We start from the raw sequence: 14,508 nt of genomic DNA on the forward strand, positions 1-14,508 counted from the left end.
GATTGATTCCAATTAAAGCATTCTTATTATGTTGTATAGTCCATTTAGGAAAGGCTATCACGTAAATAGTTTCGATGAAATATACAGTACTTGTGAGGTCTGAGGTCAAAATTACCTCAAGCTTTAATTTTAATTATTTCTAATTGACTACGCGGACGAAGCCGCAGGTAACATAATAGGCAACAATCCTACACCTGTTCATCCTATTGACAGGGATTCCCCAAACATAGGGTGTACAGGTCCCCGGTTATGTCCCGGAAGCAGTAGCATGCTTGGCAATTGAGATGGTATTTATCACCATCATACTGGCAAAGACCTCGCCCTAAAATATAAAATAAATAGTGTCAATGAGTGTTGTGATATTCCATGAATTATAGTATATTTTGTTTCAAGATTATGAAAATACTAATATATATTGTTTTATAAATTAATGTTTTTTAAAGAAATAGTTTATAGTGTACAGGTGAAAATAGAAAGTATAGCATGTTAACGACTAAATAATATTAACTTCAACCAAAGACTGTTCGACGTACATCTTTGTTATACACGTTGTACACGAAAAAATCCAATAAGTACACCCTGACCTGGGGGATTCCGTAGAAGTTTGATTAAATAGAATTTGCATGAGATCCGCACACCATCTGCTCTAGTAATATATTTTTAATTTATATCCTAAAAGTTGACAGCTCACGAGGGCACAACCCTGCCGTGCTTGTTAAAAAGTAAATGCAACTTCGCTTAATAATTCCCATTGCGAACATCTTTCGCCTTCTCTTGTCTCTCGTCTTCAGTTTTTTAAATATTTAATGGTGTGAAAAAATTTAAACGTACCTGATCTTATTAATGGTCGTCCTGATTGGGCTGCGGCTTGGGCGAGACTCTGGGCACCTAAAATTTAAATTTTTTCTTGCTTTATTATAATTCTGCTTGTTTATAACTTTCTTCATGTAATAGAAAAACAACCGTACAAATAATATTTATAAGTATTAAAAAATGGTACTTACTAGCGCTTCCAGCACTCTGGGCCAGAGCATTAGCTAGCGCTTGAGAAGAAGTTTGTCCTTGGGATAAGCCGTAAAGGGGATTTACATTGGGAGTAGAAAGTGTATATAAATTGGGGTAGTTTTGGGATTCTGAAATCGCATTTGCTTGAGCTTGAGCACTGCTCTGGCTACTGCCTGGGTACTGGTAATTGAGAGGCAGATTTAAACCAGCTTGTGAGTTTGCACTCGCATCAGCCTGTGCTTGTGCGTTTGATTGACTGCCACCCAGCAAAGAATAAGGATACACATTTAGTGGAGATTGGTTACCATATAAAGAATTAGCCTGAGCCTGAGCTTGAGCTTGAGCTTGAGCTTGTGCTGCAGCACTGGCACTGTCTCCAGTATTATAAGGATAAGAACCATATGGAAGGTTACCAAGTGATTGAGCGTTTGCTAATGCCTCGGCTTGGGCTTGGGCATTGGTTAGCGCACTACCTCCAGATAAATAAGGATAAGTGTTATATAAGCCACCGCCTTGAGCATTACTTATCGCATCTGCCTGAGCCTGGGCACTGGCACCACTACCTCCAACTGAGTAAGGATTGGTTCCATAAGGAGAAAGACCAGATTGTGTATTTGCTATTGCATCAGCTTGCGCTTGGGCGTTGGTTAAACCACTGCCTCCAGATAAATAAGGATAAGTGTTGTATAAGCCTCCGCTCTGGGCATTACTTATCGCATCGGCCTGAGCCTGGGCGCTGGCACCACTACCTCCAACTAAGTAAGGATTGATTCCATAAGGAGAAAGACCAGATTGTGTATTTGCTATTGCATCAGCTTGCGCTTGGGCGTTGGTTAAACCACTGCCTCCAGATAAATAAGGGTAACTGTTGTATAAGTTTCCGCTCTGGGCATTAGTTATCGCATCGGCCTGAGCCTGGGCGCTGGCACCACTACCTCCAACTAAGTAAGGATTGATTCCATAAGGAGAAAGACCAGATTGTGTGTTTGCTATTACATCAGCTTGCGCTTGGGCGTTGGTTAAAGCACTGCCTCCAGATAAATAAGGGTAACTGTTGTATAAGCCTCCGCCCTGGGCATTACTTATCGCATCAGCCTGAGCCTGGGCGCCGGCACCACTACCTCCAACTAAGTAAGGATTAGCTCCATAAGGAGAAAGGCCAAGTGATTGTGTATTTGCTAATGCATTTGCTTGTGCTTGAGCATTAGATAGGGCATTCGAGGCTTCCGCTTGAGCTAATGCGCTGGTTAAATCTCCTATAGAGTAAGGTGAAACTCCATATAAAGATTGGCCGAGGGATTGAGCCTTGGCAATTGCTTCAGCTTGAGCAGTGGATTGACTACCGCCTCCTACTCCATATGGATAGATATTGTAAAGTCCTTTATTGATATTGGAACTTTGTGCTTGAGCGTCAGCGATTGCCGATGAAAGCTGATTTCCTATATTATTGTAAGAGTTTAGTGGTGAAAGATAGTTTGGCAACTGTAAATTCGTGTTAGCGTTTGCTATAGCTTGGGCTAATGCATCAGTTTCACTGGTGATCTGTAATGGTGATACTCCCGGAGTACCTAAAACTGACACATATATTGATATTAAAATATATATTGTATTGTGTAATTATTACTTGTTGTTTATTTAAATAATATTATGGGAATCTGTAGATAACTTTAAGGATTTACTTAATACTTACCACAATTTGGCTGTAGCGTACATTTAGCAATCACGTATTGGAAGACTTCCTGGCAGTAACATAAGTTACACTCTACTACGAATGTTTGATATGGCTCTCGATATTGGCACTTGGGTTCTGTAATATAAAATATTAATGAAATTATTTATAAAAGCCTTTTCTGAGCCACATCACAAATTAATCATAGTTTTACTTACCAATATACACGACATTTCCGTAGGGCAACGGTCCTATAATAATAATATGAAAAAAATTACATTATTGTTGCCAATAAAAGAAATTTATGTCATAGCGATAACTTACCAGGCGAGACGTTACCTGAAACCAATAATAGCACAATCAAAAACAAACATAAACGGTCGGTGAATTGCCCTAGGGCATAGAAAGCAATAGCCCTATGATTGCCCTACTTGATTGTTACGATGATTGACCATCGATTGACCTTATTCCTAGCCATGATATTTTACCAAAAATTTCCACCCCATGTTTCCCTTTAACAACACCTGTGGCAACTCTGTATGGTCCCGGCGTCTATTTTTTTCAGCAGTTTGTCAATTTTGACGGCCATGTCGGTGCGCGCCGTAAATTTTTACTTTATTTGTTTGCTGTTTCTCGATAAAGATTTTTATTTAGCTGTTACCATTTCGTTTTTGATGAATAGATGGTGTTTTTAGTTTTTTTTATTTTGTATTTTAAAATGTAATAACCCGGATATTGGGGTGTGTACGTATAGTTTATATTGGCAGAGCAGTTTGCAAGAATATTGCATCGATTTATTATACAATAAAGTGCGCCTTCAAATTTTTCAATGTTCAACATTTTTATATGAAATTTAGAGATGAGAAACACTGTTTCTCGTTTTGAAAAGCAATAATCCAAAGAATTTATTTCAAACATGCTATTTAACCTTATCTTTCTGTCTATGTAGTATGCTTATTACTTTTTCCATAATTTAAATATTTACCTTAAGTACAAGTTTTATTTTAAAGAATAATGATATTGTTCTAGTTATTTAATCTTTGATTTTTCTACTTCGTACTGTATTCCGCATCTAGCCTAGTAACCTAGTGTTAATACACTCCGTTCCCTACTTCTCGTCGGAATTTTTGATTGTACCAAAGCAAAAAAATAAAAAATAATTCCGAGTAGGGATCGAACCCACAACCGTTACGTTTACAGTCGCACGCTTGTGCCACTTCGGATTCTAGATATTAATTTTATAATTTTTTTTACATAGATTTTATAGTTAATTAACTTACATCCATATTCTTTAGATGGTCGACATACAGGCAAGATCATAGTACCAAACAATTGACAGTTGCAAATCTTGCAAGCGTCGTTTGGACTAGGGAAATCGACGTTTAGGCTCTTGAACTGGCATATTTGATCTGGAAATAATTATATGATATATTATATTATATGTTAAACATATAAAAATATATATTTATATTTAAATATAATAAAATATGTATACCTATTGTTATTACTACACCTGTTGTGGAGAGATATTTAAAACGTTTTTAAAAAATAAACAAATGAATAACTTATTGGTTAGCAAAAATTTAATAAAATTATAGTTAAAGTTGATATTTTTAGAATTTTTTGATTTGTATAAGATCCGGCCGAATCGAGGCCTATCTGGCGCAATGGCAGAAGCATGTGACTGTAAAAGTGACAGTATGGGTTTGATCTCCACTCAGGGAAATTATTTGTTTATGGATATTTTCATTTCTTCCATGGAGTTCTGTTATTCATCACGCAACGTCTCGGAAAATTCCGCGGTAAATGGGCAACGGAGTGCCTTAGCACTAGGTTCCCTCTGCCTACCCTGACAGATGAGGGATACGGCGTGTAGTCTAAAAAAAGGAAGTAAAATATGTATAAACTTTTGTTTACCTTATCTCTCTGAAAGAATGTTTTAAGAAAAAAGACTAATGTTCTTCTCAAGAACATGTTAGAATGGTTGACATTTTTAACTCATAAATTTATTATTGAAAAAAATACGTTAATTAAATAACTCTACACTATTTAATATTCATACCTTGTGTTGGTCCTGGCAATGGCAAAGGCAAATCTGTAAGAATAAGGTTATTTTATATTTTCAATTCCATTTCGTTATATAATATATGTATTTTGTAAGTACTATATTGAAGTATCTGACTGTAAGCACGATGGTTGCGGGTTTGATCTCCATTCGGAAAAAAAATCCCCGCTCTGGTAAACATATCGCGGCGTAGAACTCCGGCACTCTACACGCAATGTCTCGATTATTGGAAAATTAAAAATAAATATGGGCAATAGTATGAAACTGTTTTTCTTTGTATTTTCAATTAAGAAAAATATACAATATCTTACCCGGAGTTTGAAGATCATTACCTGGAAACAAATAAAGATTGTCGTGTTAAAAAAAGGGAAACAGTTATTTATAGTATGGAACTGCGCACAGAGAGTTACATCAATAAGAGTTTGTTAAATTTATAACGGAATGTCTTAACACTCACTACGTTCCCTCTGTCTATAGTGCCTTCCCTCTATATGCGGGAAACAGCGTGAAGCTGAAGCTGATATGTCTAAGTGCGCCTCTTAATAAAGAATAAAAAAATACTACAGTTTTTTTTTTTTTCGTTCGGTTGATCGATATTTCATATCCATTTGAGCTCAATATTGTAATTTACATCTGACAGGGGCTTTCAGGAAATTTTAAAATTCTTAGTTTTGTTTTTATTTTTTTGAGTTTTGTTTTTATTTTTTTCATATATCTAAATGTTTTACAAGTTTTTTATTTCACTTTAAAAATTAAAAATTGAATTTTATGATCGAATCTAAATATAGGCATAAAAGGTATAACGTGTCTAAATAAAAGTCTCTCTACATTCATGTGATGTCTCTACATGAATTGAAAGAGAATTTAGTTTTTCACCGTCACACTGTCCCCTTATACGCCAGGGCAGGCAGGGGAAACCTAGTATTAAGACATTCCGTTCCCTTCTTCCTGCTCAATTTTCGAGACATTACGCGTTGTGTGGCGGGACAGAACGCCGCTTTGCTTTGTTACCAGAGCGAAGAATTTAAAAAAAAAATCTACTGAAGAAGAAGACGAGAAAAGATATAAAAATAATACAAACAGTACATACAACACGATGGATTAGTATAGCAGCTAACTTCAATGTTGATGACGTTTGGTCCGTAGATCTCGGAGCATTCACATATTTGACACTCGTCCCAAGGATGCTGGAATGGCGTGTTCGGTGGATACGGCTGGCAGGTCTCATCTGGAATTGGATAAATTATGATTAGTAAAATCCTGGTCAAAAATCGAGGACGTCTTACTGTAAAAACGACAGTTATAGGTTTGATTCTTATTTCTGGAAATGAATGATTCATATCCTTGTTCTGGTAACAAATGGTAGTGAGCTCGTCCCTCAACACGCGATGTCTCGAAAAATGGGTGAATTGCTAAAATGGGAATCGGATTGTCTTAACAATAGGTTCCCTCTGCCTGTCCTGGTATATGCGAGCTTGAAGTTCAATATAATCTCATGCAATTTTCAATACATTTTATATGAAATGACAACTAATAATTATAAAAATATTAGTACCCTAAAATAGAGAGATAGATTAAGATGAATTTTCTGTGTACGTTGTAAGGAATATGCAAGTAGCACATATGACATTGATAAATGGTTTTGAGATGCTCCAGAGATGCCTGGGCTTTAGCTTAACACATTGCTTCAACTGCTGTCCAAGTCATGGCAGATTCATCACGAAATTTAATATTTTAATATATTTCTTATACTTTACTCTACTTTCTGAATTTATTTTGATTATAAAACGATTTGGATATGTCTTGGATAATGTAGTTTTTACAATAGCAAATACTATAAACTCGATTTAACCGACCAACTCTAAATTTGTGCTGTCTTTCCTGCATAGCATGTATTTTTACGATTTGAGTAGACAATACGTGGAACTGCAACCACCAGCTAAAAATAATGCCTTGAAAATGGAACACCCTGTAATATTGAATAACTTCTTCATTTGTTATATGACAATCACATTGTATAGTCCTATTTTTTTGGAATGGAAGAAATAGGGCTAAATCACATCATAGTTTTCTGTAACTAAGATCGTACTATGAAGAATATTAGGAAAAATAAGAAAATGTAACACATGTAAGTACTTTTGATAAATTCATCCCCTTGCTGGGACGTCGCTGGCATATTTCAAATAAAACGTTATTTATTTGCCAAATAGAAGACGTTGTAAATTATAAGCAAAATATAATGTGACTATTTTTTCTGAGATTCGAATAATATATTTCTTACTATATTGCTTTATACAACGCTATCCTGATGTAGTGGCGAATATGACACGAGCTGGACGTAGGATCGATTTCCACTCACGTGTATATTAATGAGATCCTCATATAATAAAATATGCTAATCTTACAATATGACAGAACTAGCTTTACCACCACTTATTTATGTAATGTTTCTATAACCCTTAAAAAGTTGGGAACCGCGGTCTTATGTTTACCTGATACTATGACCGAGAAAACAAAAGAATCTGATAAATTTTCGAGACATTGCGTGGTGGATTTACTTGCATTTATTTAAAATATATATATAATGTACTCACGTGGCGGTGGTCCTGGTAACGGGCTCTTCGGTTTGGGTCTTGGGATTATAGGTGGCCATGGCACTGAAGCAAAAAATAATAATATAGAATTATCTTCGATCTATTATACCCCAGATGAAGGATTACAGTAGTAGTGTATAATTGATTGAAAAAAATAATATTTATTTTATAATATCAGTAAGTGACTGAATGTTCATAAAATTGAGAAAAATATTTTTTTCTTAAATGAACTGGAAAAAAATGAGAATATGTAATTCGTAACAAAAAAATAGGTAAAAAATATTTATTAAAATTTTAAAAACTCTAAATTTATTCAAAAATTAAATAATTATTCGTTACTTACTTGGTTCTATGTCTATTGTGTCCGGAGATATAATGGGAAAAGGTTCAGGGTTAGGTGTAGGGAATGGTAGAGGCGGTAGAGGCGTAGGCATTGGAGGTACAGGAGGTAGAGGTGGTTGTGGTGCTGGAGTTATATCTGAAAACGGTTTCAAGGTTAATCAAACAATATTTAAACAATTTTGTCTTCTTAAAATAAATAATTTAAAAATATAAATAACAGAATTCTAACTAAAATACTATAAATGGCTACTAAATACTTAAAAAATCTAAAATCTTGTCTTTTTCCTATCTAGCAGGTATTCCAGAAAATATTTGATTAATTCTCCACTATACTTTCCAGGCTATGGGTTGTCTGTCAGTCACTCAGTAACGGAAAAGTTTTATGTGCGTGTATTATATTTAGGTATGCATATCTTTTCAACATTTTAATAATTGTCCCTTTTATTTTTCCAGGTAAGAACATTTCAAAACGAAAAGCGGGTTTTGGTAAGCTCTCCTAATATTTATATTTATTTATAACTTTACCAATTGCTATGTTGAATTCTCATAAACCTTATTAGATATAAAAAAAGCTATAATATTTTTTCGAAAACGTTAAAAAAAAATAACTTACCACATTCTGGATTCCGAACGCACACAAGATTTGCTGAAAGTGTATACGGCTGCAAAACACATTGGCATATCTGGCATTCGTCGAACGGACTCGGGAAAGGAACGTTGAGAGGGAAGTTGTCACATACGGTAGCTGTAATATTTTATTTTATTAAAAAAATATGGATTTTATTGGAGTTAGGTCTAAATATAAGTATCTGGAAAATGTAGAATGGAGTTACTTTATTATATGTTCTTGCCCTATATCATGAAAATCTCTATCTATCCCTCATATCACATTCGATTCGTAAATAAAAATATTTAATTTGATACAAAAATAGTAAAAATCGAGTGATATCACCACAGTTTTTTCCACCTACCCTCCAATTCAAAAGGCACTTGAAGATTAACATATTTTTTTAGCTTCACGATGAATTTCGCATATACTAGGGTAGGGTAGGCAATGCCTCAGAACCCACCAGACAACAAGTCAAGACACTTCTGTTTCCCACTTTCCGCCGAATTCTGAAGGTATCGCCCATTCGGCCTATGTGGCCGAACTCAACGTCGCCTTTTGCCTCGTTTCCAGAACGAGGCAATGAAAATATCGTCCTCGAGTGGGCATCGAACCCGCAACCTACCGTTTTACCTCATCCCCTCAAGTGAACATACTATCTAATAATTAATTTACTATGACTCTATTATTTTATATGGGACGAAATCGGATTATATAATTGAGTTTCCAGTAGTGTGAAGTATTAAATTAGTTACACCGTGTATGGTTATAGTTCAACTACTTATTATTTTATCTTAATTGATTTTTTATATCAATCATTTTGATTGATTAGTTGATTAATATTGTGATAAGTATGGGTTCAATATCGGAACAGAAATTTATGTTTTGTCTTTATTTTTTTAGGTTCACTTTGTATCCCATACTTTGAAGTAAACCAAATGTTAAGACCGTTTTCTAGTTTTCGCCGCAGTTTGTCTTGTTAACAGAGCGAGGAAATCTAATGATTGATTACACCGAGTGGAACTCGAACCCTCAACCGTCGAGTTACAATCAGATGTTTACTGCTGCGCCAGAACGGCCTCTATAATTTAATTTAATTAATATTTCAAAATAACTTATATCTTGTTGTGGGTACACGCAATGGCTCCAGAATTTGGTGGAAAACGGGGAACGGAAGTGTTATAATGGGAACGTATTGTTTAAACAGTAGGTTCCCTCCATCTTCTCCGCTATGTGCAGGATACGTGTATGATTTTGGACGATGTTTCATTAAAAATCGATTCTGACGATCGATTGATTTAAATAGAAATTTAAAATCTTTTGTTTTATAGAGATAAATGAATATCTGTACTTACTCGGCGATGGACTTGGAGGCTGAGGTACAGCTGAAAATAAAAACATAAACTTCATTCATTCATTCATTTGGCAAAAAATATTATTTTTAGTTCCTTACTTACGTAAAGGTTTGACATCCGGTATCACTGTAAAGCAAAAAAATGTTATATATTTTTATATATGTGATTTTTTTTTGCAAATTTGCATAATCTATTGTGAAAAAATAATTTAGGTACCTTGTACTGTCTTTAAGGTTGTAGCACATACAATGTGGTAGGGTAATCAACATTTTAGTTCTCAATGTTAACTTTAAGTTACCTGAATCTATTTTAACATGCAAAAAATATTTTTTTAACAATATCTTTAATTGTGTATGAAAATATTAAGAGTTATTATTTTTTCTCTATTTCATATCTAAGCCAATAATTTCCATGATTTTCAGTCATTATATAACTTATTAGTAAAACATTTCTAACTATATATTATACTGATAAAGAAAACAGCACAAAGTCGAATTGAAAAGTAGATATGAGGTTCGATTCCCAAAATGAATCACTTACAACATTGTACGTTCTCCTCGCATTGAATCTCGACGTCGGGCTGACCAAACACGTTGAAAGACTGCTTGCATATGCATATCTGGCACGGATTCAACGGATTCTCAAATGGGGTCCCGGTGGGTAATGGATCACAGGACACTGTGGATTGATTTAAATGAAGCTTTTGGTTTAGCTTTAGTATTATAAAATTTGGAAAAGTTTGGAAAAAATTGGAAATGGAGCTTTAAGAGTTCAAATTGCTTTAGGAGTTAAATGAGCTTTTTATTATTTGATAGTTTCCAGTATAATAATATTTGGAAAAGTAGGAAAGAATAAAGAATAGGAAAACAATGTTTTCAAGAAAAGTAAGTAAAGTATATTAGGCGATATTACATTTCTAATTGTAGAAATTGGAAATCTTATCTTAAAATGGAGTTTTAAGAATTCAAATTGCAATGAGCTTTTAATCATTTGATAGTTTTTTTTCTGTAAAAGAACTAAATTTAACTATAGGAAAATAACGTTTATAAGAGAAGTAATTAAATTATATATGTATATGATTACATTTTTAAATCTAATTTATAATAAAAATAATAATATTACTCATATCATGACTTTGAGCTGTTTTCTAATTATTTTATATAAATAATATATTATGTATGTATGAAGTAAAAGTATGTACTAAACATGTTTTAAATAGTATGTAGTGTACATTCCCCATTTTGCCCCCAAATTGTTCGAAATATTGCGTGTAACTCAACGCCGCGCTTGGCCTTGTTACCAGAGCGGGGGTATGCAAATATTAAATACTTCATTCCCCTGGTTAGAATCGAACTTAATACCGTCGCGTTTACATATGTTGTTCCTGAATATGATTTTTATTCCTACTTTACCTTGTGGTACTGGTATAGGTTGTGGAAGTGATGGTATTGGTACAATTATATCCGGTATTGGCGGTAGTGGTGGTGGTGATGGTGGAGTGGGCGGTGCAAGGCAAGTATTACAGCTTGCACAAACTGGCCTTAATCCCCAAAATTCTTGGACACATATACAAATTAAACAATTTGCTGTCAGCAGCCACACAGCGTGTACCTCGTCACGTCTGGTACATTTAACAATATTTTGACCTGAAAAACAATATTGTGGCAGAGAAAAATATATATACAGCATAAATACAAATTAATAAAATTTAAAAAGAAAATACCTGATATGGCGTTAGGATCAATCAATTCTTGGTTGGTGAGAACTCTGGAAATGAATCCTGTAAAGTCATATTCTTTTAATAAAGATGATTATTCTTTATATTAATTCGGATACATTATATTCTTATATATTATTTACCTGGAGTAGAAGGCGTGTAAGCGAATAAACCTGCTGTAAAATAAAATATAACATTCTTTCTTTAAATAGTTACTCAATTACTTATTTTCTAAAAACATAATAATATGTTAACATAAATACCGCTTCTACTTTCTTCAGAATCCAAATTATCATCATCAGCTGCTTGCCTGCTAACGTATTTTTCCAAAGTTTCAATATTTGTTAAAGAGTTTGAATTTCCATCTGCATCACTTTTTGAATCAACACTTGACTCAGCTTCGGCGCTAGTGCAACAAATAATAAAAAAATAAATGAAATAACTAGTTTTTAGTGTAGTTACTAATTCTAGTTTCAAATGTTCGAGCTTATCTTCGTAATTCTAGCAAAAATCTCTCTCATACTATGAAAACTTAGCTAAGTAACCCGACGAATTCTTAAATTATTTCTTTTTCAGTCTAATAAAATTATAGTAAATTAAAAAAATTGGTGATGTCAACATTTTTAAAAACTAATAATAATATACAAGAATTTAGGCTCTCTCTTGGACTTTTTAAGATTACTATGACAGTTTATGAGGTCAATATGTGAAAAATAGGAATGTTCCCCGTTTTAAAATGTACTAATAATGTTACCTTTTACTGGTTATTGGATTATCCGTTTTGGATTCTGGTTTTTCTAATAATTCGGATGTAGCAGATTTTTTCTCAGCTTCACGTTTTCTATCGACTTCTTCTTGAGCATCGACAGATCTCTCATATTTTGACTTTTGTTCCTCATCTGATTTACCCGATTTTGAATATAGGCTACCGTATAAAGGTCCCTTTATTTTACTATTTGCGAGTGCTTGAGCTAATGCTGTAGAAATGCTTGAACTGGGTTGATTATAAGGTGATGGCTTTATTCTGAACCGACCATTCCCGACGTTTCCCGTACCATAAGCTTTTGCAATAGCTTGAGAATAAGCAGATCTTTCATGATCTAATGCACCTAAATTTTCTACCTCATCAGATTTTGAATTGGGATTATTATCATTTAGATAAGATTGGGTTACGGCCGCAGATGACCTTGAACTAGGATTATCATCATGTAACAGCTCTTCATCTTCTTCAATACTTTTGGCACTGCCCGTTGCTTGAACATTTGTAATGGTTTGATCTTGTGCAGACCTTTCAGCTTCTGACAGCTGTTCAGTTTCGTCATCTCCAGAGTTTCTATAAAGATAGTTATTATGTTTCTGTCCTCTCAATCTAGTTTTTGCTAAAGCCTGCGCAAGAGCGGAAGATGAACTATAACCGGGCATATTGTAAAATGAAGGCCTCATTCTTGGTCTGCCGTTCCCTGAATTTGATATTGCTTGAACATTCGCATTAGCATTGGCAAAGGCCGATCTCTCAGCTTCTGATATATTCTCGTCATCTTCTTCACCAGATCTAAAATAGGGAGTATTATATAACTTTCCTTGTCCTTGGGATATAGCATTTGCTTGCGCTTTAGCTGTAGATGAACTTGGTAAAAGATAATTAAAATTTGACGGTCTTAGTCCAGGGTAAGTGCTTCCTGTATTTGATAATGCTTGAGCATTTGCGACAGCTTGCGCGTAAGCTGATCTTTCAGTTTCCGACACATTATCTTCATCTCCTGATTTAAAATACAGGTTGCCATTTATTTTATATTCTTCTGAATTATAATTAGCCGAGGCCGGTGTACTAGCTGATGATCTTGAACTGAGATCTAGATAACTACTCTCCGCATTTGATAACGCTTGCGACGTGTTTTCTTCATCTTCTGCTTCTCTAGGTCCAAAATAAGGATTACTGTACAAATTCCTTCCCATAGAATTAACATTTGCTGAGGCTTGAGCAAGAGCAGAGGACAAACTTGAACTAGGAGTATTCAAGAGTGATGGAGCCATTACCAGAGGGTTATTCCCAGTATTTGATAATGCTTGAGCTTGTGCCTGTGCTGAAGTTGACGAGGAGCTTGTTGGATAATAATAGGGAGATTGTTGTACTCCATATGCATGTCCTCCATATCCACTATAATCACTACCAATATTACTTCCAGAAGCTTGAGCATTTGCTGTGGCTTGAGCTTGACTACTTCCCATAGCCTGAGCATTTGCCGTTGCCTGGGAATTTGTATTCCCTTTATTAAAATATGACATAGGTGAATATGGGTTCTGTGCAGCATAATTACTGTCTCCAGCATTTGCTATGGCCACTGCTGCGGATCTATCATCCTTGACATCCGTGTATGTTACAGTTTGTTGATTAATATCTTGATTTGTTTCTACATTCCTTTTAAATTTTGCTGCTTCTGGTACAATATTTCTAAGAAAAGCAACTTGATTCAGTGGACCTAAAAGTTTCAAGACAATTTTATGCCGGAACTATTGTTTCACATGCACATAAATAATTTAAAATATTTTTAAATTTTTTTTATAGATGAAAATATAACAAATGGATTCACATAAATAACTTAACTTAACTTCACGCTTTATCCCTCGTGAACAATCAGAGAGAACGGAGCGCTAGGGTCTCTACATACGTCTTTCGCCTCGTCCCCTGTCATCAACCTTTTCATACATTTTTGCTTTTATTTAAAACAATGACAAACTTAGGCTTTCCATATTAGAGATGCTTACCTCTATTAACGAAAAAATAACCAGATCTTAATACTCTGTGACTTTTAATGCTGGCACATAACAGGAAGGTAAGGACACATATGCCCCCTAAGAGGCCTCCCCGCATGACTAAATATTTTTATTTGTCCACTTTTCCTAAGAAGAGTAGCACGTAGATTCTTCAGGTAACTTCTCAAACTGAGTCAGTATTTTTTACACACTTCATTATAAATGCACCATAACTCCCCATGAAAATTGCCAAGTCATATTGATTTATTTACTTCCTAACAAAATTGATATTCTGATTTGAACTATACGTTTATCCATTCGTTATATCAATACAATTTTGTACAGATGTCACATGAAATTACTACATATTGGATTTTTAGTGGTATAAACGATGTATATG

The 14,508-nt window shown here is 34.5% G+C and overlaps 2 protein-coding genes across 6 annotated transcripts in view; one reads left to right on the top strand and one right to left on the bottom strand.

Annotated features, from left to right (window-relative positions):
- Dys (Dystrophin) overlaps positions 1–14,508 on the top strand; it is a 455,408-nt gene that overhangs the window by 262,569 nt on the left and 178,331 nt on the right. The gene's annotated exons all lie outside the window — the stretch shown is intronic.
- LOC146536410 (uncharacterized) lies at positions 204–14,226 on the bottom strand. Its single transcript, XM_085190500.1, has 21 exons — positions 14,121–14,226; positions 12,109–13,834; positions 11,618–11,760; positions 11,361–11,417; positions 10,992–11,283; positions 10,178–10,398; positions 9,740–9,763; positions 9,638–9,667; positions 8,289–8,420; positions 7,677–7,811; positions 7,334–7,396; positions 5,830–5,967; positions 5,051–5,071; positions 4,737–4,769; positions 3,955–4,083; positions 2,999–3,013; positions 2,893–2,925; positions 2,696–2,812; positions 1,005–2,579; positions 832–888; positions 204–322 (listed from the first exon to the last, which is right to left on the bottom strand). The coding sequence occupies exons 1-21, from the start codon at positions 14,224–14,226 to the stop codon at positions 204–206; spliced, it is 5,166 nt and encodes a 1,721-aa protein (XP_085046626.1).

This window comes from Heliconius melpomene, chromosome 9, assembly GCF_056956725.1.
Source record: "Heliconius melpomene rosina isolate 202511_hmr_F chromosome 9, ASM5695672v1, whole genome shotgun sequence".
Taxonomy (NCBI): Eukaryota; Metazoa; Arthropoda; class Insecta; order Lepidoptera; family Nymphalidae; genus Heliconius; species Heliconius melpomene.